The sequence below is a fragment of the Fundulus heteroclitus genome, chromosome 8 (genome assembly GCF_011125445.2).
Source record: "Fundulus heteroclitus isolate FHET01 chromosome 8, MU-UCD_Fhet_4.1, whole genome shotgun sequence".
NCBI classification, from domain to species: domain Eukaryota; kingdom Metazoa; phylum Chordata; class Actinopteri; order Cyprinodontiformes; family Fundulidae; genus Fundulus; species Fundulus heteroclitus.
In genome coordinates, this window is record NC_046368.1 from 6,146,978 (window position 1) to 6,169,048 (window position 22,071).

Sequence of the window (22,071 nt, forward strand, 5' to 3'; positions counted from 1 at the left end):
ATCCCAAATATTCCCACAGGTCAGAGATGTGGAACCCAGTACTAGACATGCCTGGGTTAAACCAGGGTAAGTAATACTTTTAGTAATAATTTTTTGTTTCTACATTCTATCCCCACTTGCTTTTATTCCTATATTTTAATCATGTAAAGCACTTTGCATTGTCTCTGTACTGAATTGTGCTATATAAATAAATTTGCTTTGCCTGCCTAATACAATATTACAATATTAGGAGGTAAGGAGTTTTTGGTAGCAGTGCAGGGCTTCTCTCTAGCAATGCCAGTACTTTCCGTGACTCTCTGCTCTGATGTTGACAGCGGTGGATCTGGTCTGTATGGGATTGACAGCATGCCAGACTTACGTAAGAAGAAGCCCATCGCCTTGGTCAGCGACGTGGTCAGTACCGCCGACTCATTTTTTTACTCTTCTCGTTTCATTGTTGTTGTTGTTTTTTTCAGCAACAGATGTGACAGATGTTTTTTTTCTGTGCCTCGGGTGAATTTACACGTCTTGAACTTTCACCTCAGTGTGTTTTATTGGGTCGTTTATGTAACAGACCAACAAAAAGTAGCAAATAATTTTGAAGTGGTCGGAAAATGGCATCGTTTTCCAAATTTCTATGCGCCCGCCGGATGCCGAGGTGATCCAGAGGGTCCCGTTACCTCTGGAGGAGTTGCAGCACTGCAAAAATTTAACTAAAAATAAGTACATTTTTCTTGAAATTAGTGTATTTATACTTTATTTGAGCAGGTAAATAAAATAATCTGCCAATGGAATAAGATTTTTGCACTTGAAAAAAGGTGATGGAGATGAGTTTTTCCTAATTTAAGTGCATCATATCTAATTATCTTATTTTAGGGGTAAGAATACTCATGTCATTGGCAGATAATCTTATTTACCTGCTCAAATCAAGGACAAATGCACTAATTTCCACAAAATATTACTTATTTTTAGTTCTGTTTTTGCAGTGAGAGATCCACTGCTCAGGTGGGGGGGGGGGTATGATGTCAGGAAAAAATACTCAAGTGTGTCCACACCAGGATAGTCCAGATTAATGCCCAAAATATTCACACCTTAATTGGGTTTGGCTCACTTTTATTTAGAAAGCTGCCCATTTGAGAAAGCTATACATGAGATGAATGTAGAAGTGCAGAAAAAGTGAGGAGAGTCACTGATGATAAGAAGAGACTTCGCTTCCTCTCTTTGGTTCACTTGAAGCAGTGGTTCTCAGTGGGGTGGGGGGCGGAAATTAATTTGAGTTTAGGGCTCCCAAATCGCTGGCACGGTGACCCAACGGGCGTTTTCTTAACTGTAACACCTTCCACTTTATTTTCTGGCCCCCCAAAAAAAGGCAAGGCTCTCAAAATTGTTGAAAGAAAGCCGTAAGCCCCCCACCACCACCATTAAATACCTTTATTCAACACGGGCAGGAAAGCTGAATCATTTTCCTTCCACTTACCAATTATTCACTACTCTATGTTCCTCGATCACATGAAACCCGTTTATGACGCATCCCAGTGCGTCGTGACGCGGCAAAACTTTAAGCAAAAAGGAAAATTAAAGGGGTGTGAAAACATTTTGTTAACTACTTAATTAGGGGTTAAAATTGTCAGCGACACATGAGCACCTTTTGCTGAGTCAGAATGCTAATTTTTCTCTCCCTCCTCCTCCCTCCTTAAACCTGAAACTATTCCCCCCAACTCTCTTGAATGCATTCTCTCTTCCTGGTCAGGCCATGGTAAGTTATAAAACACAGAAGCCCCTCCCTTGTCCTGCTGAGGTAAAAAACAGTATATATATATATATAAACAGTAAGTAGAGGGTGACTAGAACACGTAGCAGCATGGTGATCTCTTGGACTGCAGCGGTTTGACACAAATAAAAACATGCATGCACCCTGTTGGTCCCGGGTAGCTTCCCTTCCTGCTTGATACCACCAATTAAACGCCGTCAACCAATCACCCCTTCACCCTGTGGTTTATGTCTTCCCTCACCTGCTGAGCCGTTGGCTCTGAACTAGTTCAAATGAGTGAATCCAGGGTACTAACACAGTTCTGTTATTCTGGTGATCCCGTTAATCTCTAGCTGCCTGAAACTAACAACACTCACTCAGGGTCTTTTCCTGCTTATTTGTGAGGAGTTCACAGAAAAGGAAAAACAAACTGTGCTAACCCTACTGACCGCCCTTTAACCAGCCTCACTCCAAACTGCTGTAGCAATAAAGTGGGAGTGTACTTGTATTTTTTTTTTTTTTTTTTATGCGTGGCACCTGAATTTGTGTACTGGATGCAAATTTAGGCAAATTTCCCTTGTTGCGTCCTGTTCAGTCCCTCGTCCAAGCCCGGAAGGCAGGGATCGCCTCTGCTATGGCGGCACGGTCGTCATTCAAGGATGAGGAGCTGGTAAGTTCCCTGTTCCTTTTTTTTTCATTATTTTTATCTGCTTTTATTTCAGAGCACCAAAAGTTATACAAAGCCAGGGGTGTTGTAGATATGCCTTAAACCCCCTGACATAAAAACTGACTTCCTGCTATTCCTAGAAAAACCATGTGTACAAGAAGACCCTGCAGGCGCTCATCTACCCCATTTCCTGCACCACGCCGCACAACTTTGAGGTGTGGACGGCCACCACTCCCACTTACTGCTATGAGTGCGAGGGGCTGCTGTGGGGAATCGCCCGCCAAGGCATGCGTTGCTCCGAGTGCGGGGTCAAGTGCCATGAAAAGTGCCAGGAGCTGCTGAATGCTGACTGCTTACAGCGTGAGTAGAGCTCAGGAACACGCTCAGGGTGGGGTCCACGCTGAAGTGTGGGGATCGATTGGACTTTAGAACAGGCACGATGTTCTGAGTTGATCCAAACACGCATGTTTCCAGGAGAAAAGGCTCATAGGACGAAGTTTCTTTGTTATTTATAATATTTAAATCCCTTTAAGTCCACTTTTAGTCTCATTTTCAGACGAGGCCTGTTAGAAACAAACATTAGATTATCTGAACCTGGTGTTTCCAAAGATTGGCAGCGACATTATTTCTGATCAGTTTTAGATTGTAATTTGCTCCACCCGTGTCTCTTTATGATGCAAAAATAACAATAAGAAATATCCTCCATGCCACATATTATTTTACATTTCTTTTAGTGAAGGCCTTTCTTAACTTCAGTCTTCACCATACATGGCAAATATTCATAATTGATGAATTTAACATTTTAAGTTATTCTTTTTATCTTACACAAAACATTTTCATTCCATGTTTGCTAAATTAAATTAAATATATTTTCTTGCGAGCCGCTAATTATCAATTATGCAATATGGGTTTTGAGCTATTTTTATTTTTTGTGAAAACTAATAAAAAATATAGTTTTTTATCCTTTGTCTCAAATACTTATTTTCCAACCTTAGACAGAAATAAAAAAAAATTGAGGGCAAAGTATTAAGCTGCTGCCTTTTACATCCCGCCTAACAACAGGTGCTACAATGAAGAATTAATCTTTATTTCTAATTCAGTTATCTGTCATCATGATCATCCTCATTACTCTAGGAAATATCAGCATAAATCTAGAAGGAATGGCAGTTTTTGCTGCCTGAGGATGGATCATAATCAGAGATTTGTTCCTTTTTTATACTTTTTAAAATCTCTTTTAAAACATCTATTAACTAACTTTTTTTTGTACTGGTTAGGGTTTATTTTTAAAGGTGCATAGCCAAGTTATTTGACTTTTTTAAATTTATACATCAGCAGCTCGCCCTGGTTGCATACAAAGTTTTTATGAAAGATTATCACGTCCTATTGGCGTATTAGTTGTTATTTTGGTGTTTTATGCTTTGTTTTTGCTCAATTTTTTTAATAGATAAAGCCTTTCGTCTTTATTCACAATTTTACTTAAGTACGTACTGCTCATGCACAGCAGGGGTTAAAACAAAGAAGCGGCTACACCTATTAGCATCTCCCAGCGAAACAATGGAGAATGGTCCAAGATCCAGTGAAAAAAGCACAAAAATATGATTCCATGAGGGAATCCAGTCTGAACGTTGGTGTTCACTGAAGCGGACGCTAAACCTGCCGAGGCTCAGATGTGACGCAGAGTTGACTGACATGAGTAAATGTTCTGATATGAGGCTCGTAGAGTTGCTGTAGATCGGTTTATTTAATTAATAATGGTTGGTCTTTCATCACACGGTGAGCTGCTGCTTTACTGTGAAGTGTTGCAGAGGATCAGGCTCAGCCCAGCATTATTTAATACTGTTTTATTAATTAAGCAAACCAGCATTATGACGGTTCTGCGATACTGTCACTAGATGGCTCCATGTCTGTTTATATCTGCTCATCGCGCCTGATGCTGGAGCTATTTTTATGCTCAAAAAGGACCATTAAAACACTATCAGGATGGAGGCTTGGTGTATATAACCTTATTTTTTCAGGTCTTTTTTTAAGCATATAGCATGGCTATATACCTTTAAATTGCTTTATAAATTAATAACGCTAACGTTAGAAGAAATACAATTATTATTTCTGTGGATGGAAAATTACAGCTTAGGCTCTCAGATCACCTCTGAGGTGTGCTGCTATGAAGCTCCACTCTCTCCTGGTCCATCTAGGTCAATGACTCCATATTTTCTGTGTGGGATTATCAGTGTTTGGGCTATGAGTTGTTATTTGTTATTGGTTTACAGCAAAAGCTGCAGCCTGGCACAGCAATGCGTTATCATTATTTCCCACAACATATGGTCAGATCAATTGTTAATTGTACTGATAATGTAGTCGTTGTGCCACATTCTGTTTAAGGCAGATGAGCTGAAATCTTTTATTAATGTATGTTCAAAAGTTTTTAGTTGTGCTTCCATTTTTGATTGAACGTTTAGGTGCGGCCGAGAAAAGCTCCAAGCATGGAGCAGAAGACCGCACCCAAAACATCATCATGGCCATGAAAGACAGGATGAAGATCAGAGAAAGGAACAAACCCGAGATCTTTGAGCTGATCAGAGAAGTGTTCGTTGTCACTAAAGCCATTCATGCCCAGCAAATGAAGACCATCAAGCAGAGCGTGCTGGACGGCACCTCAAAGTGGTCGGCCAAGATCACCATCACGGGTATGATGCTGACCAGAACCTTTTAAAGGTCGCCTCGCCCTCATTCTTCCAGCTGTGCCTGAGTAGATCTGTCTCTGTTTCAGTGGTTTGTGCTCAGGGACTTCAGGCGAAAGACAAGACGGGTTCCAGCGATCCGTACGTGACGGTGCAGGTGGGCAAGACCAAGAAGAGAACCAAGACCATTTATGGAAACCTCAACCCAGTCTGGGAGGAAAAGTTTCACTTGTAAGTAAAGATGGTATTGGTTAGGAAATCTAAACACAAAAGAGTGGCTTGGGTTTGTTTTTTTTCCCCATGGAAAAAAAATGCAATCATCTCCTGAACATCTTTTTGTTTTTATTTAATCAGAAAAAGTAAGAAATTAGTTTTTGTCCATTTTTCTTCTTTGTGGTAACATTAATTCTTGGCAGTAAATCATGTGGTCTGAAAGCTGGTTTATTCCCTATTAAATGATGGATGGTGCAGAAAATCACAGCCCATCATTACCAGAGACAATCTCAATACAGAGAGCTATCGAGATGATGTTCCCCATAAAGGTAGAGATAATATCTCTACTTTTATGGGCTCAACTTTATCTATCAAGTTGTCGACGCTCACCCCCGCGGCAGATTTTGGGATGGGAGAAGATGACTAGAGGTGGGAGCGTTACTGGGAAATTGCTCCTGCCTGTTGCTTTAATTCTATAAATTCCCCCATCGTGGGATGAATAAAGGATTATCTAATGTTAGCTTATCTTAGTTAACACTTTTGAATGGGATAAATGTCCTGGGTTCTTTCAAGGTCTTAATCACACTTTCTGAGTGGGCTCCAGTAGAATATGACATAGAAAGTTAATATGAAGTGCTGCTGAAGATGACCACTCTTATCTACCTGGATGTTCTCTGGAGGCCTCTGTCAATCACGTCTGTCTGTGGGTGGAGGGTCTGAGCCAAGTTTCTTCTCCTCTTTCCGTTTCTGTAGCTCAACGTTTTCTTTTGCTCATGGTTTTCCATGTGCTTATATAAATTTGTTGTTTTCACTGCATTTAACCGGCTCCCTCTCTCTCCGAGTCTGAGGAGCACCAGCGCAACTGTTTGTGTGTCGGGTGAAGAGAGAGTAAAGTGGGCGGGGCAAGGCTGAGCACGCGTGCTGATTGGTTGAGCCATGTGACGATGATGAGAGAGGAGAAGCAGCAAAGTGCCGTGACACAGACGGAGAGACTTTGATGAATCTGCTGCAGCCAATGTGTGCAGGAGAGAATAAAAAGTATTGATCTTGTTGATCTTGAACGAGTATTGTTCAATATCAGTCCCAGCGTTGGTATCGATAATATCGATACTAGGATCGATCCTAGTATCGATATTATAGATACTAGCATCGATCTGCCCACCTCTAAAGATAACCACATTCTGGTTGACTAAGAAGTCGTCCCACAGCAGTGTGTGACCAAGCTGGTGACCAGCAGGAGGAGTCGGGTCCTCGCTGCTGTGGTTGTGTAAGGTTCTTCCATGCGTTGTGGAGGCTTCTTGTTGTTTGATGAAGAATTTCTTAAATTGGCCAAACTGGAGTCAGTAGCAGGGATTTGCTGTTTGGAAGTGGTGGAGAGGCTTTTGGAAGTTTTTTTTATTTTTCTGGGCGCAACGCACAAATCAATCATCGTTACAGATCTAGATGCATTTAAAGGGAAACCAACGGATTGATTGCCACATTTATACTGCAGGAAACAATTAACCAAATAATCACTTCCTATTCTTTCTAATTTGCCAAAAAATAAACAGTTTTTCTTTTCTTTAGCGAGTGCCACAATTCTTCCGACCGCATCAAAGTGCGCGTTTGGGACGAAGACGATGACATCAAGTCCAGAGTGAAGCAGCGTCTGAAGCGGGAGTCCGATGATTTCTTGGGTCAGAGTATCATCGAAGTCCGAACGCTGAGCGGAGAAATGGACGTCTGGTACAACCTGGGTCAGTATAGTGTGGAACAACAAAGAACTCCTGTTAGGATGCAGTTGCACATCCTGGTAATGTGCAGCTGGTGGAAACTTTAGTTTTCCTACATGGTTAGACCAGAAAATAAAGGACAAAAGTTGCAGCTTTATTATTGTAGATTTCCCTGATTTCCTTCCCTTTTTTATTTTAGCCCTGATCCTTTCCCTAAGATGCAAATGATTTGCATCAGATGTTGTTTTCTTCTCCACAGAGTACCTGCAGAAATTACTGCAAAATGTGTTTTAGAAGGATTTTTCCTATCTTGCTGTATGCATCTACCTAAATGCTTCTGTCCCTCATCCTATGAGCAACCTGGACGCCCTCTACCTGTTGGTCATTTCACATATTTTTATCTGCTGTCAGACCATTTTGCTTAGCACATCTGGTCAGTGGGTTGTTGTTAGACCTCATTAGTCCCATTTCTATTGCCTGTAGCATGTCCTCCCCCACCCCAGAGAGATTTTATTTCCTTTTAAGGCCTTTTTATACAGTCTGGTTTGGTTTGTAGACTTCTTTATTTTGCAGCTGATTCCAGCAGATGAATGTGTTTATCTCATATAAAAATTACGTTTTATTCTAATGTGTCAGAACTGTTGCTCAGACTGAAATCAGACTTTCATTACAAGATTTGGGACGTCCCAATCAGGGATCCTTAAGATGATGCTCCCAACCCCGTACCTCACAGCTGGGATGTTGTTCTCAGACCCTTTTATTCCTCCAAGCCAGCAACGGCCAGTAGGGCCAAACACTTTAGTTTGACTCTCATAAAACCAAAAGACATTGTTGAAAGTGAGAAAAACTCAGGAGGAACCAGAAGTCGAGTGCAGCAGGCTGGATGTCAAAGTAACTGACACTGACCAGGAAAACTGACCGCTGAAAATGGATGAACGTGGCGAGAAGGTGTGGAAACTAACAGGCTTTTAACCAGTGGGAGGGTTGATGAGTGGCAAAGCAAACAACTCGGGATGAATCTAGGCAGGGAGCTGATGTAAGGCGACCCACAAAGACAAAAACAGAAAGAAACACGGAACAAATGGATCTCACTAAACCTAAAAACTAACTTACTGATAACACAAGAATCTAAACCAAAGGCAAAAGGAGAAGGACACAATAAAAAAAAAACTGAAACTCAACACAAAGACCCACAAATCGTGACTTTTTTCATCATCTGAACGCTTTCAGACATTTTGCGACATTTTAAGCAAATGGAAAAAGGTTCTAGCTGAGCCAAAACAGGAAAGGTTTAGTCTGGTTTAATGAGACGTTGAGGGAAATAAAGGTAATAATTTTTTTACTCTGTGGATTTAAATATCTGGTTTCAGCTGTAAATGCTGAAGAGCTCATTAGCTCAGAAGTGCTGCTAAATTACACACTATGGTCTCCATTTGTGTTGGGATTGTGTCCCACTGATTCACTCACCAGCAGCGTTCTGGTATTCATTTACACCGACAGATTATGTCCCAACAGGGGTTTTACCCGCTCACCTTTAGCCTTTAAAGATAGCTCTTACTCCAAATACAGTACAGCTACTTTATGACATTCATTAAACCCTCGTCTTGCTCCTTTTGAACTTTTCACACGCCGACTTTAGCAGAGATGCTAGGCTAATATGAGCATCTTTTCTAAGTTTTGATGTAGCTTGTTGATAATTCACTGCGGCTCCTGTCAATTATCTGTGGACAAAATCTCAGGGTGAGTTGTTCTCTTGCTGCATAGGCGTAGAGGTTTTTAATTGTTGAGTTTTACTCGCGTTACAGAGCCAGACTGGAAGCAAGAGTGCAGCTTCTCTTTCTCTGTGCACGTCATTGTAAAGGATGCAAAACTGCTGGGCTTGATCCAAACCCGCTGATAACGGGCGCCACGCCCCGGCTGGTCAGGATAAACTGGACCCAACAGCGACCGTTCACACCCGGCTTTACAATCCACGGTGCTTCAGCGGAACAGCATATACATACATCTCATATAGATTCAGTAACGTTACATTATTTTACAGACATTAAAGAGGCTGTTAGCTATAATCAGTCCAAAACATTGTCGCCTCTGCCTCCTATCTGCCTGCTGCTGTTTTCTCCCCTTTTTCCCCTCACAACACAAGATTATCAAGTAGCTGGAAGTTGACCTTGCTGCTGACGTGTGAAAATTACCCTTAATAATGTCCCTGTCAGGGCAAATAGCAGGGCTGCGCTGGCAGGCCGTCCACCTCCAGAGAATCTCTGACGATCCACTCATGCCCTGCCGTTGTCCCGCTCGCCATCAGCTGCAGGATTTCTATTGGCTGCCGGCTCTGCACTGCCATCGAGCTGCAGAAACAACACCCCCCCCAACCCTCCCCACGGCAATAGAGCTGCCATGTTAATGACCTGTAATTACAGATCTGAGGAGTCTGATCCGAGTTATGAGTAGAGAAGCTGCAAGTGACTGAATGACTGTATTTGTGTCTGATTGCAGAGAAGAGGACGGACAAGTCGGCCGTGTCGGGCGCCATTCGCCTCCAAATCAACGTGGAGATCAAAGGAGAGGAGAAAGTGGCTCCGTATCATGTGCAGTACACCTGTCTGCATGAGGTTTGTCATAACAAGGTCAAAATTCAGGTGCATCTCGGCAAATTAGAGCATCAGGAGGATGAAAATAACGGTGTCAGAAAAACAGCAGCTGGACGGATATCTCCTAATATCCCACACACGACACGGTCAGATTTGACTGATCTGGAGAAGATTAAAATATACTTTTGTAACAATAATATGTTCCCTTTCTTCCCTTGAAACAAATATTGGCGGATTTTTGATTTGGTTCTAAGCTTATTACAGCATAATCAGAAAATCCAAAACCGTACAACCCCTCTGCTGCTTCTAATGAATCGCTGTTAGGAATAAAAAAATCTCACGTTTTACTCTGATCTTAACAGTCCTGTTAAATTACGTTCCTTCTGTTCCCTACAGAACCTGTTCCACTTTTCCACCGACGTGCTCGGTCAGGGTGTGGTCAGGATCCCCGAGGCTCGTGGAGACGAGTCGTGGAAGCTCTACTTTGACGACGTGGCGCAGGAAATCGTTGACGAGTTCGCCATGCGCTACGGGATTGAGTCCATCTACCAAGCCATGACGTAAGCCTCACACACCTCTCTGGGATCGGTTCCAGTTTCACCTGTCCGTCCCTCACATCCAGCTTCTGGCATCAAGCGAGCAAATAAACGACCATAAAAAGATCTTTATTTAATGCAGATCATTTTTCACAAAACGTACAAAAATACACTTAAAAGTATTCGCTCCTCTGCCTTGACTCGCATATTAACTTCAGAGAGATCCCGTTCTTAATGCATAGGGTTCGGCATGATGTTGGTCCACCAGTTAATAGCCGCTTCAGGCGGTCCGTGAAGTTCTGGAGCGTTTCTGGGCGTTTTTGCCCAAAACTCCAGAAGCTCATTTGTGAGGTCAGACACCGATGTTGGACGAGAAGGCCTGGCTATCAGTCTCCGCTCTAATTCATCCCAAAGGTGTTTTATCGGGTTCAGGTCAAGGTCATCAACACCAGACTCTCCCCTCCAGGTCTTTATGGACCTTGCTTTGTGCTCTGGTTCTCAGTCCTGTTGGAAGAGGAAGGGGTCTCCTCCTCACTGACCCCACACAGCTGGAGAACTTAATGGGGTCATGCTTTCCCCCCTTCATCCGACGCTTTGCACTTGGTGACGTCTGGCTTGGATGCAGCTGCTTGGCTACAGAAACCCACCCATTGTTTCAGTTCTTTGTTTTGCCGTTTTAACTGTTTTTTCAGTCAGAAGCTCACAGCGACACTAAATAACAGCATCATACTGAAGGATGGAAAAAAAGGGGATATAGAAATTAGTCTTGTTTCTTTTTTCTTTTTTTTGCAACAATTTAAATTTTCGTGATTTCATGTAGCAACCTAACCTCGCCTCCAAGCTAAATTCCCGTGTTGTTTGTTGGTTCACAAACAGAGAAAATGTGCAGAATGTAGAGTGCTACACATTATCATTCTGGCATGCTATGGAGTAAGGAAGGTGTTAAAAAGATGTGTGCAGATTCTAACAACTCGTATTGGTATTTTAAATGTTAGTAAAATACTGTACTTAAAATTCTGCTGTCATATATGTGAGTCTAAAATGTTGTGGCTTAGGATTGTTTTTATGTGCGTATCAATCAGAAAGCTGTGAGTCCAAAGTGAAGTTTGTGGGGATGAGTAGAAATGTGTTGATATGACGTCACAGGGGGCGTTATTGAATCAGGAGGAGCAGTTATGGCAGGCCATTTTAACATAAATTGGCTTTACTTAACTTACATACCAGATATGTGAAATGAATTTATGACTAGACACAATCTGAGATATCTCTAATTACATTTTGCCTGGTATAAACAATGTCAGGTTTACCATTAAGTCGTGTTGAAGGTCCAATCCAACATATCTCCAATAAATTATCTGAAATATATTTCAAATATCAAGAGTTAAATTATGACTAGTCATAAAGTAAATTTGAGATAGCTTGCATTTTGTTTTTTAGATATCTGTAACTAAGATGCAGCTAGTACAAATTAAATTGCAGATATCTTAAAGGCAAATTGTGACCAGGCAAAGCTAAGGTAGTGATATCTTGAACACTTTTTTTTATCCCAGAGTGTCTTTGTATGTCAGATGTCTTTAATTATCATTCTGACTTCATAGAACTGCAGGCAACAGTTTGGACAGGTTAATGGCAGCACCAGGGGGCGAAACGTAATTTAAAAAAAATTCAGATATCTGGAAATATAATTTTAACTAGCCATAATTAAGTTTGAGACATCTTGAATCATAATTATGGATGTGGTACCTTTCAAATGACGACTCCAGTGGCGTCATTTCAGATATCCTAAAAGAGATTTTGACCTGCTAAATGTGATTGAAAATATTGTCAATTGTTCTTCCTAATAGTCAGAATGTTAATGCAGTTATCTTAAATTGCTATTCCGCAAAGTCAAAATGTAGTTGTTACATTTTGATTGTGGCGACAGTGGGGCAGGAGTTGGTCCTGCAATTGCCAGGTTGCTGGTTTGATCCCCTGCTCTGACCTTCTCAGTCGTTCAATTCATTTAAATTTTATTTATATAGCACCAATTCACAACACATGTTATCTCAAGGTTCTTTACAAAGTCAAATTCAGTCAAATCATGCAAATTAGTCAGAAAGTTTCCTCTCTAAGGAAACCCAGCAGGTTGCATCAAGTCTCTCCAAGCAGCATTCACTCCTCCTGAAAGAGCGTAGAGCCACAGTGGACAGTCGTCTGCATTGTTGATGGCTTTGCAGCAATCCCTCATACTGAGCATGCATGAAGCGACAGTGGAGAGGAAAACTCCCCTTTAACAGGGAGGAGAACCTCCAGCAGAACCAGAACCAGGCTCAGTGTGAACGCTCATCTGCCTCCACCCACTGGGGCTTAGAGAAGACAGAGCAGAGACACAGAAAGACCAGAAGCTCACATTGATCCAGGAGTACTTTCTATGTTACATGGTAATAGCGGCAGCCTCGCCTCTGTCAGTCTGCCCCAGGGCAGTTGTAGCTACTAACATCACTCACAACTCTCAGGATGTAAATGTGTGAAAGACTGATTGTAGTGTAAAGCGCTTTGGGGTCGTTAGACTGTACTACAAGTACAGGCCATTTACCCTTTACTTGTCAAAACTAATTTTTGAGAAATCCAGAATGCAATTACAGAAAATCAATTTAAGCCAGTTTTATGTTGAAATAGCTTGCCATACTGTGTTTAAATGTCAATCTCCAACGGAAAGCCAGTCAGTCAGTGAGCAGATAGGAAGGTCCTGGGCTTATGCTTTGACATAGTTGTATGACTACGGCAGTCCGGTTGACATTTGGGGACAAACCAACGTAATAACATATTAGAGACGGGTTAGAAGTTTCCCTGCTGACAGAGCTTTGTGAAAACTGTTCATGAACAGCAGCCAGATTTAGCATGATGGCTAATCGCTAGGCTAATCAGCAGAAGCAAGTTGGTGAGCTGTGGGTGCTTATAACTACAGTTTGTTGACAGTCCTTATTGCATCTCTGTTTGACGGCAGCAGAGGTAGAAGCGAGCAGCATAGCTTAATAAAAAGAAATTAAATTGATATATTAGATCAATCATAATAAAAAAGTATCTTAGGCTTATGTAGCATGTTAGCCAATGCTAGTTAGCGACTATGCTGCAGGTACTGGGTGCGGGAGAAAAGTAATGATCCCACCATCATGGCTTCTTCAAACTCTTCCCACACCACTAGAAACTCGACTTCCTCTTCGTTTGATAACAACCGTGACGTCATTAAATCACTTTTCTACTCATACCCAGTACCACAAACTTGAATTTGTGTCCACAGCAGTGAAGACTTGTAGCCGTAGGAATTAAAGTTGTATTCACAAAACTTTGGACTCAACTTTAGATTCATGCTCAAAAAAACAACCCTAACCCACAAAATCTTTCAGACTCACATATTTGACAGCAGAATTTTGGATTTGAACTTTTATACAATATTGTTATTGGCATACAATTATGAATATGAATTGTTAAATTCATACATCTTTTTGACAGCTTTCTTACTCCATAGGTTGCCAGGTTAGGGGTGACCCTGATCCCTGGTGGATGCGCCTGTCATGCCTGTGTTTACCAGCAGTGGGAGCAGTTGATCGCTCTATCCTCTGCTGTCATCGCAGCTCTCAGGCTTATCTTTGCTCCCCCCTGGTCTTTGTGCAGCAGGAATAGTTGCTAAAAAAAACTGCAGTCAGGATGGGGGAGTGAATACTTTTGGAAATATTTGAGTTATCCTGCATACAAATCACGTAGGCTTGTTCCCTCCTTTTCTCGTTTCCTTTTCACCGGTGGAGGATTACCTCCGATGATCGTAAACCCAAATCTGTCTAGACTCAAGGTCAAAATTAGAATGGGGAGATGTGTTTTTGGATTCTCTGCCCATTAAAATTAAGAAACATAAAAATCCCCTGGCTAGCAGGATAAGCTGCCGGACCTAAAGCTTCTGCTCCGTGTTTTTCAGCAGCTGGATTAAAAATGAGTCGGCTTTCATTCACTAGAACCCCTCGTCCCAGATCCACAGGCGGCTAATGTTATTAACCATTGACAAGTTTTTGAACAACTAAGTATAACTATTAAAAATTAATCTGTACTATTTAAATTTCAAACTATTGATTATCCTGAACAACAGATTTATTCTCCTAAAACCACCACATTTATGTTCTCTCAAATTTTGATTGTAACTGCCCTACTGCAAAATAAAATTTACAAATACTTATATTTAACTTCTTATACCTATACCATGACTAAACTAAACAAAATGAAGCTCTTATAAAGTATACACAAACTTAAGACAAATATCCTGAATATTCAAGACATTTTAAAAGTCAAATACGACAAAACTGATCTGAGAATTGGCAAAACTTTGACTGGTTTCAGCCGTTAACCGCATCACTTCATGTAAAATGTAACAATCAAATTATTCTGGTTTATCTTCTAAATTTAGATTTTTCAGGTTTTTTTTCTGGATTCCAAGTTTTAGAGCCTAGTTGCTTTTGTTTCAGGAAAAACTAATTGTGAAAAAAGTAAAGTTCAAATGTAATTCTGTGTTTCTGCCTGGTCTTCGTTAGCCGTCAGGCGTTGTTTAGCATCACTCCTTTGCTTCTAAGTTTTGTCCGAACGTGTCCTGCCCACATTCCTAACTCTAAGTTGGCATTAGGTGAAGAGAAATGCAAAAACGGAGACAACCAATGCCGACCAAACAAACACAACGTACAAATTCGCACACAAGTGTTCAGAAGATCTACTTCCTCCTTGTTTTAGAAAGTGTTAGAACAAAGATCTCCTCTTTTCTTCCTCTGTTCTCAAATAAAGAAAAGTCGTTTATGAGAGCAGTTAGCTGGATTTAACTCTATGAAAACATGTAACATGACGTATTGGAGGCATACTTTGGTAGATGAAGTGCAGATGACAGAACAGAGATCATTGTCAGAAAGAAAAGGCTGTAAAAACGGATCTGATCTGAAGACTCTATCATGCTATGCTCTACCAACACCTGACTTGGATTCTGGCTCTCTTCCCAGACACTTTGCCTGCTTGTCTACTAAATACATGTGTCCTGGGGTTCCTGCAGTGATGAGCAGCCTGCTGGCTAACATCAACGCATTCTACGCCCACACAACCGCCTCCACCAACGTGTCCGCCTCTGACCGCTTCGCTGCTTCCAATTTTGGGGTTTGTACAGCTGTAACATGCACAACCTCCTTCCTTCGGTCATTTTCCAACCCGTTCAAACAGACCATTCTGCTTCCCTGTTCAATTCATCGTTATGGATGTAGCGTATAGTTTCACATGTTATTTCCTCTTTCCTCACAATACAGAAAGAGCGCTTTGTCAAGCTTCTAGACCAGCTACACAACTCCTTACGGATTGATCTCTCTACCTATAGGGTAAGTTTCTTACATAAGGCTATTCAACAATGTTTAAAAGTCTATTTTCCACCTATTGCCCATCTGTTTGTCTACTCTCTCACGCTTAAATGTGAATTCCTATGGCAAAGAGCTACACGTTGATTAATAGTGTGCAGAAAGATGTTGAGTGAAGTAATTTTTTTTAGAACAGTAGCTTGGATACCTGTCAAACCGGCACAGTGCCTAGGAATTTAAAAGTACTCTGTAGAAAGCGCAGACTTCCAGAAATTCAGCACATCAGGGAATGGCAGCATTCAGAAAGACATTATAGTTTCTGCTCCTGTTCTGACCAGCATTATTACACTAATGCACACAGGCGTCCGACTTAAACTCTTATATTTCAGCTAATACTTGGATGATATGCTATGTAGCCAGCAACAGAAATCTGTCTGGCTTTTATAGCAAGTGTCATAAACATTAATTATGTTGCATTAGGAAATGGAGTAAATGTATTTCCTCCTTGCAGAACCACTTTCCTGCCAGCAGCAAGGATCGCCTGCAAGATTTGAAATCGACAGTAGACCTTCTGACCAGCATCACCTTCTTCAGGATGAAGGTACCCAGCACTCTGTAGTTCTAGGTTTCTTCATTTTAATGCTTTATATTACAACTTACTTGTTTTTTGAGTGTTCTCCGTTTTGCCATGTTATGCGATCATGTTGTAATTTCCTAATAAAGCTGGTGAACTGTTTCTGACTGGTTCTTGTGGTCGAACTGTGCTTGGTCACTTGGTGGAAAAAAATTGGACCTATCTACTGTCCAGAAATTATTTTTTTGACACTTTTGCTGCCTCTGCCTTTCTCACGCTCAGGTCCAGGAGTTACAGTCTCCCCCCAGAGCCAGTCAGGTTGTGAGGGACTGCGTTAAAGCCTGTCTCAACTCAACATATGACTACATCTTCAATAACTGCCATGAACTCTACAGCAGACAGTACCAGCCTGCAGACGCCGTGAGTCGGGCTTGAACGCATCGGATATATCGTGCATTATTGTGACTTTTTTAAGAGATACAGCTGTTTCCTGTTTTGGTTTGGTAAAGTTTTATTGTTTCATTCATCTAATGCAGAACAAGGAGGAGCTGCCGCTGGAGGAGCAGGGCCCCAGTATCAAGAACCTGGACTTCTGGCCCAAACTTATCATGCTCATCGTCTCCATCATAGAGGAAGACAGGAACTCCTACACACCTGTTCTCAACCAGTCAGTGGTTTATAGTTGTTTTTTTTTCCTATTGATCGTTAACTTGTTTTATGTTAATCCCTTGTTATTATTTGATTTCTGAGTGAAACTGGATTATCTTCATCTGTTCCCTGGCAGGTTTCCTCAGGAGCTGAATGTAGGAAAGGTCTCAGCAGAAGTCATGTGGACTTTGTTCGCTCAAGACATGAAGTACGCTTTGGAAGGTTGGTCTCGCTTAAACACTTTTATTTCCATCCCTGATTGTGTCTGTCAAATTATCCTGAAATTGAGTTAAATTGTGGAGATTAGATCCCCCAAATTCACAATTTATGAGGGATGTGAGAAGATGAAACAAATTAGAAAAAAATAATCTAATTATACTGAAGGAGACCTGAAGGGAAGCAGAGATTAAAGTCTGAAAGTTATTTAAAAAAAACATATTTTCTTAATTATTAATTTCACAAATCACCACGTACATCATTATTTATGCAAATCATTGGGGCGTTGAGACGTTCTTCAGTGCATTTCAAACGTCTGTCGCGCGTCCAAAGTGTTATATGCCAAAATTGGGAAACTTAAACTTTTGGAGGTAGGACGCAGCACGTCAACCAATCAGAGAACCCCCCCCCCCCCTCACATCCAATATGTGCCACTGCTTATGCACATATTGGATAAAAACACAGCAAAACAACATTACCTTTTGGAGGAACATTTCAGAGAGCAGAGACGCAGAAATATGGTAATGGCGGATGATCTGCCTCCCCTGATGATGTCACAGCTAACAGAACACCAGACCAGGTGTACCTTCTAGAGAACAAAAAGTTAAAAGTTGAAATAACAACAATGTAAATTGGAGAACAGTAGGAGAACTCAGCAGAGTGAGAGAAATAGATCTTAATGTCCTCCAGCAGCCTAAGCCTATAGCAGCATAACTATAGAGGTAGCTCAGGGTAACATGAGCCACTCTGACTAGAAGCTTTGTCACAAAGGAAAGTTTTCAGATTAGTCTTAAAAGTAGACAGGGTGTCTGCCTCACGGAGCAAAACTGGGAGTTGGTTCCACAGGAGAGGAGCCTGATAGCTAAAGGATCTGCCTCCCATTCTACTTTTAGAGACTCTAGGAACCACCAGCAGACCTGCAGTCTGAGAGCGAAGTGCTCTGTTAGGAACATACGGGGTAATCAGAGCTCTGATATATGATGGAGTTTGATTATTAAGGGCTTTATACGTGAATTCAATTTATAATTTTTTCCCAAACATTGAGAGTTTATTTGGTTTATAAATGTTATTGTTTCTCTGTTTCTGCGCAGAACATGAGAAACATCGACTGTGTAAAAGCACAGACTACATGAACCTGCACTTTAAAGTCAAGTGGCTCTACAATGAATACGTCAAGGAGCTCCCAACCTTTAAGGGCGTTGTTCCTGACTACCCATCGTAAGTGCTGTAACTTCTTCAAAAGACGCACAAGGAGTGGATATTTTAGGGGAAGAGTCCTGCTAACTGGAGTTTTTCCTGTTTTAGTTGGTTTGTGCAGTTTGTTCTTCAATGGTTGGGTGAAAATGAAGATGTTTCCATGGAATTCATGCATGGAGCTCTGGAGAGAGACAAAAAAGATGGAGTAAGAAAATTCAAGTTCAACCCTCTCTGTTTCTGCTGCTGTTTCCCAGCCCAGAGACAGTTTTTGTCCCTCAGACCATGTCGATATCTTACATGTTGAGAGTTGTTTCCAGCTAAGATTTGTCCATGCATGTATCGCAGTTCCAGCAGACCTCTGAGCATGCTCTGTTCTCCTGCTCCGTGGTGGACATCTTCACGCAGCTCAACCAGAGCTTTGAGATCATCAAGAAACTGGAATGCCCCGATCCCGCCGTCATGGCTCAGTACAGCCGCCGCTTCTCCAAGGTAACCAGCATTTTGGAGTGTGAACCAGCTCTGACAGTAACATACTGTTAAATATTGCACTGACCCTGGTTTGAATGTAAAGTTCATTGAGCTGCTTGAATACCTGTATTTATAATCTCTTTATTACTCTACGTATTAGTGACAAATTTATTCTTGAAACTTTTTCCAATTAAATTCCTTTTAAAATTGCTAAAGAATTCAAAAAAAGGAGAAAAATTACAATTTATTACTATTATTACTATTTTTTTAATAATAGTGTTATTATTATTTTTCCTTTATTTAAGGAAAATGTCTCTATAAGATTAGAATCTCTTTTCATAGAGAGAACCGGCCACAAGGCAGTAGAACACACACCAAATAAAATGTAAAGCAATAGAGCCAAAATCAGATATTTACATTCCTATATATAACAAAGATTTGTTCATCAAGTATTAAAACCTAAAGTACAATAATAGACAGTGTCGAACTCATTTAAGTATCGACCAGATGCATTTATATTGATCAATGTTTTTGCATCGCTTCTGTTGGATTATGAGGATAATGCAAAAGAAGCGATGCAAAAACAACTGAAATGAAAATCACGGTTAATTCCTAAAAATAATAAACTAATTTACCATGTCAGTCTTTCACAATAAGTTTTAAATAACTTCCATACAATAATGATACCTAAACTCTTATAAGATGTTACTATTTAGATTTCAGCCATTTCATTCTTGGCAGTTTTAGGATGAAATTAACAGTTTTCTGCTGCATTTTATGATACTTTTTTTTTTAAGTTTTAGGTTAGGCTAAAAGTTGATGGAGATGAGGAAAAGGCAGTTGTCATCTGCTGGAAAATAGAATGCAGTATTTTCTAAAAAAAAACTGTCAACAAGATTACTTGTATAGAAAGTGAAGAGCTGGGATCCAAATATGTTGCCCCGAGGAACTCCTTTAGACGTGGGACATTTTGTTGAGAAAAAAATCAACTAATTTTAACCCTTGCAGACCAGCCGGTGGGATTTAGTTTATTTATCATAGTGTGTAAAATGCATGTCAGCAGGAGAACATTGTTTATCCAATTTTATGCTTCAGTTTCATTCACTACTTCATCAGCAGCAGCATTTATTGTGCTTTTGTGTTTTCTGGGTCCTGCTTGAGCCTCTAAACGAATTTTAGATTTTACTGGGGCAGATTTATATAGTGAAAGATGCATTGGTCACGTTTCTACAAAGTGTCGATCAATCTTTTCCCCACAGGTAACACAGAATAGCTCCATCAGAAGTATTTAAACTGCTTTGTGTCTTCTCGTTTGTTGTAGACGATTGCCAAAGTTCTCCTGCAGTACAGTGCCATCCTGACCAAGAGCTTTCCTTCTTATATTGACAAGGAGAAGATTGTAAGTTGTTCTGCTGTTTGAAACCTTTCATTCCCAGCAATGTGCTTCTGCTTATGTGTCACTGAGTTAAGAGTCCAATATCTACTGATATCATCCATGCTTATTTTAAATTAATAGTTATGAAGATATATATGCAGCGTCCGAAATTAACTTCCTGATTCACTGGCCAAGTTGGCCCGTAGACGTAAAAATGAACCGGCCAAGCATATTCTTTACCGGCCAAAATATGAACTCTGACTGACTCCTGCTAAATATCTCCACATAATGGCGCTACGTAATTAGCCTGAGCTAAACGCTAGCTGTTAGCAAAAGGACACGACGTAGCTGCTGTCGTTCTGGCGTCACATGTGTGAGTGTTTGTGTACGTTTGTTGTCATACGAGCTGAAAGCAGAGGAACATAAAGAAGCATCCACCCAGATGATGACTGAAAAACACAATTTATTTGGTACAAACATTTACTCGCCATGTGGCAGCTAGCCCTCTGAAATTTACTCGCCAAACGGAAAATTTACCTGCATTTAGCGTCTGGCAAATGTTAATTCATTCTTTGCACTGTTCTTGCACAAGCCACTAGCACTTATATAAGGGGTGTCAAACATACGGCCCGCGGACCGGTTTGGCCCGCCGAACAATTTAGTCCGGCCCGGTGGCTAAATGCATTATCATTATTCAACAATGATTTTTTTTTTTCCCAGTGTTCTGTCTGGCAATGTTGCAATAAGAATTGTTGTCTTAATGCCAAAAAGAGCTCATCAGATTTGACTTTCACAAGTGGAGCAGTACTGCTTTTGCCAAAGTGCTCTGCTTGATTTATGAATGTGAATAGTTTTATTATGATTCATGCGGGGAATATCTCAAATGATATGGACACTACAATGGGAAAGTAGGAGAGGAAAGGAAGAACAAGAAGAAAAAAAGAAAATGTGAAAGAAAGAGGAGATAAAAGGAAGAGAATGATAAAACAATTATTGAAAAAAACATGTACTTCATTTAATTGAAATATGCAGTTCCTATATTGTCCACGAGGGGCGCTGTGTTTTAATCAGCAGATGGTAGCACTGCGCTTCAGATGTGGAAAATTGATTTTAAATCATTTCTTAATTTTTATCTGTTTGATGTATTTTGTCATGTAGGACAGTGTTTTTAAGTTCCAAAAAATGTGAATAAATGTTTTTCAACATTGTACAATCACTGTGATCAGTTCTTATGCATAATGCACAAGTAAATGTTTAACTGAGTAAAAGTATTGTTGAAATTGCACATACATTTCTTAAAAACGCTGAGGTTATTGATAATATATTGTGTAAAAGTGAAATTCATTTAATATAAAAATCAACAAGAAGTCCACTTTTTAGTTCTATTTAATCTTGCAATGAGTTTACTCGTGTGGCCCTCTTGAGATCAGATTAAGCTGAATGCGGCCCCTGAACCAAAATAAGTTTGACACCCCTGACTTATATATATATATTTATTTATTTTTGTTTTTGTTTTACTTATATACGTATATATTTATATTATTTTGTGTGGAATGTTGTAAATATATATATCAAAATGTTTGTATATCTGGAGCGTGTAACAAAAGTAATTTCCCTCTGGGATTATTAAAGTATGTCTGATTCTGATTCTGATTTCAGACCCTGTGTGTGTGTGTGTATATATATATATATATATATATATATATATATATATATATATATATATATATATATGCGTTTGTGTGTGTGTAGTATTTTATAAAATGGTGCTAATGAATCTCTTCTGTGTTTGTACCCCTCATGTTCTCCTACAGCCTTGTGTCCTCATGAATAACGTGCAGCAGCTGAGAATCCAGCTGGAGAAAATGTTTGAATCGATGGGTGCCAAACAGGTGAGTGCCAACACAAAAGGTAAACAGGTTTTCCTGCAGCACAATGTGCTTAGGAATACAAAAGATGGCATTTCCCACAAAACACGATTTAAAAAATAGAAAGCGTTCTCAATCAGCATTTAAATCTGCCGCTTTCATGTGCCAGACTGCAACAGAAGAAGCGCGGGTATGTACGCTGGTGCTTAGTTTAGGTTGTGTGGAGTAGATGAAGGGTGATGCTG

At 40.4% G+C, this 22,071-nt stretch overlaps 1 protein-coding gene across 1 annotated transcript in view; it reads left to right on the top strand.

The window, feature by feature from the left end:
• LOC105936599 (protein unc-13 homolog B) overlaps positions 1–22,071 on the top strand; it is a gene marked incomplete in the record, with an annotated part of 67,990 nt that overhangs the window by 34,776 nt on the left and 11,143 nt on the right. The window contains 21 exon segments of the mRNA XM_036139997.1: positions 20–66; positions 315–393; positions 1,730–1,735; positions 2,325–2,399; positions 2,537–2,756; positions 4,853–5,080; positions 5,164–5,305; positions 6,854–7,023; positions 9,496–9,611; positions 9,987–10,150; positions 15,139–15,289; positions 15,436–15,504; positions 15,992–16,081; positions 16,337–16,474; positions 16,591–16,721; positions 16,839–16,924; positions 18,010–18,136; positions 18,224–18,320; positions 18,461–18,604; positions 19,905–19,982; positions 21,773–21,850. Of these exon segments, the coding sequence (XP_035995890.1) occupies positions 20–66; positions 315–393; positions 1,730–1,735; positions 2,325–2,399; positions 2,537–2,756; positions 4,853–5,080; positions 5,164–5,305; positions 6,854–7,023; positions 9,496–9,611; positions 9,987–10,150; positions 15,139–15,289; positions 15,436–15,504; positions 15,992–16,081; positions 16,337–16,474; positions 16,591–16,721; positions 16,839–16,924; positions 18,010–18,136; positions 18,224–18,320; positions 18,461–18,604; positions 19,905–19,982; positions 21,773–21,850 (2,436 nt within the window).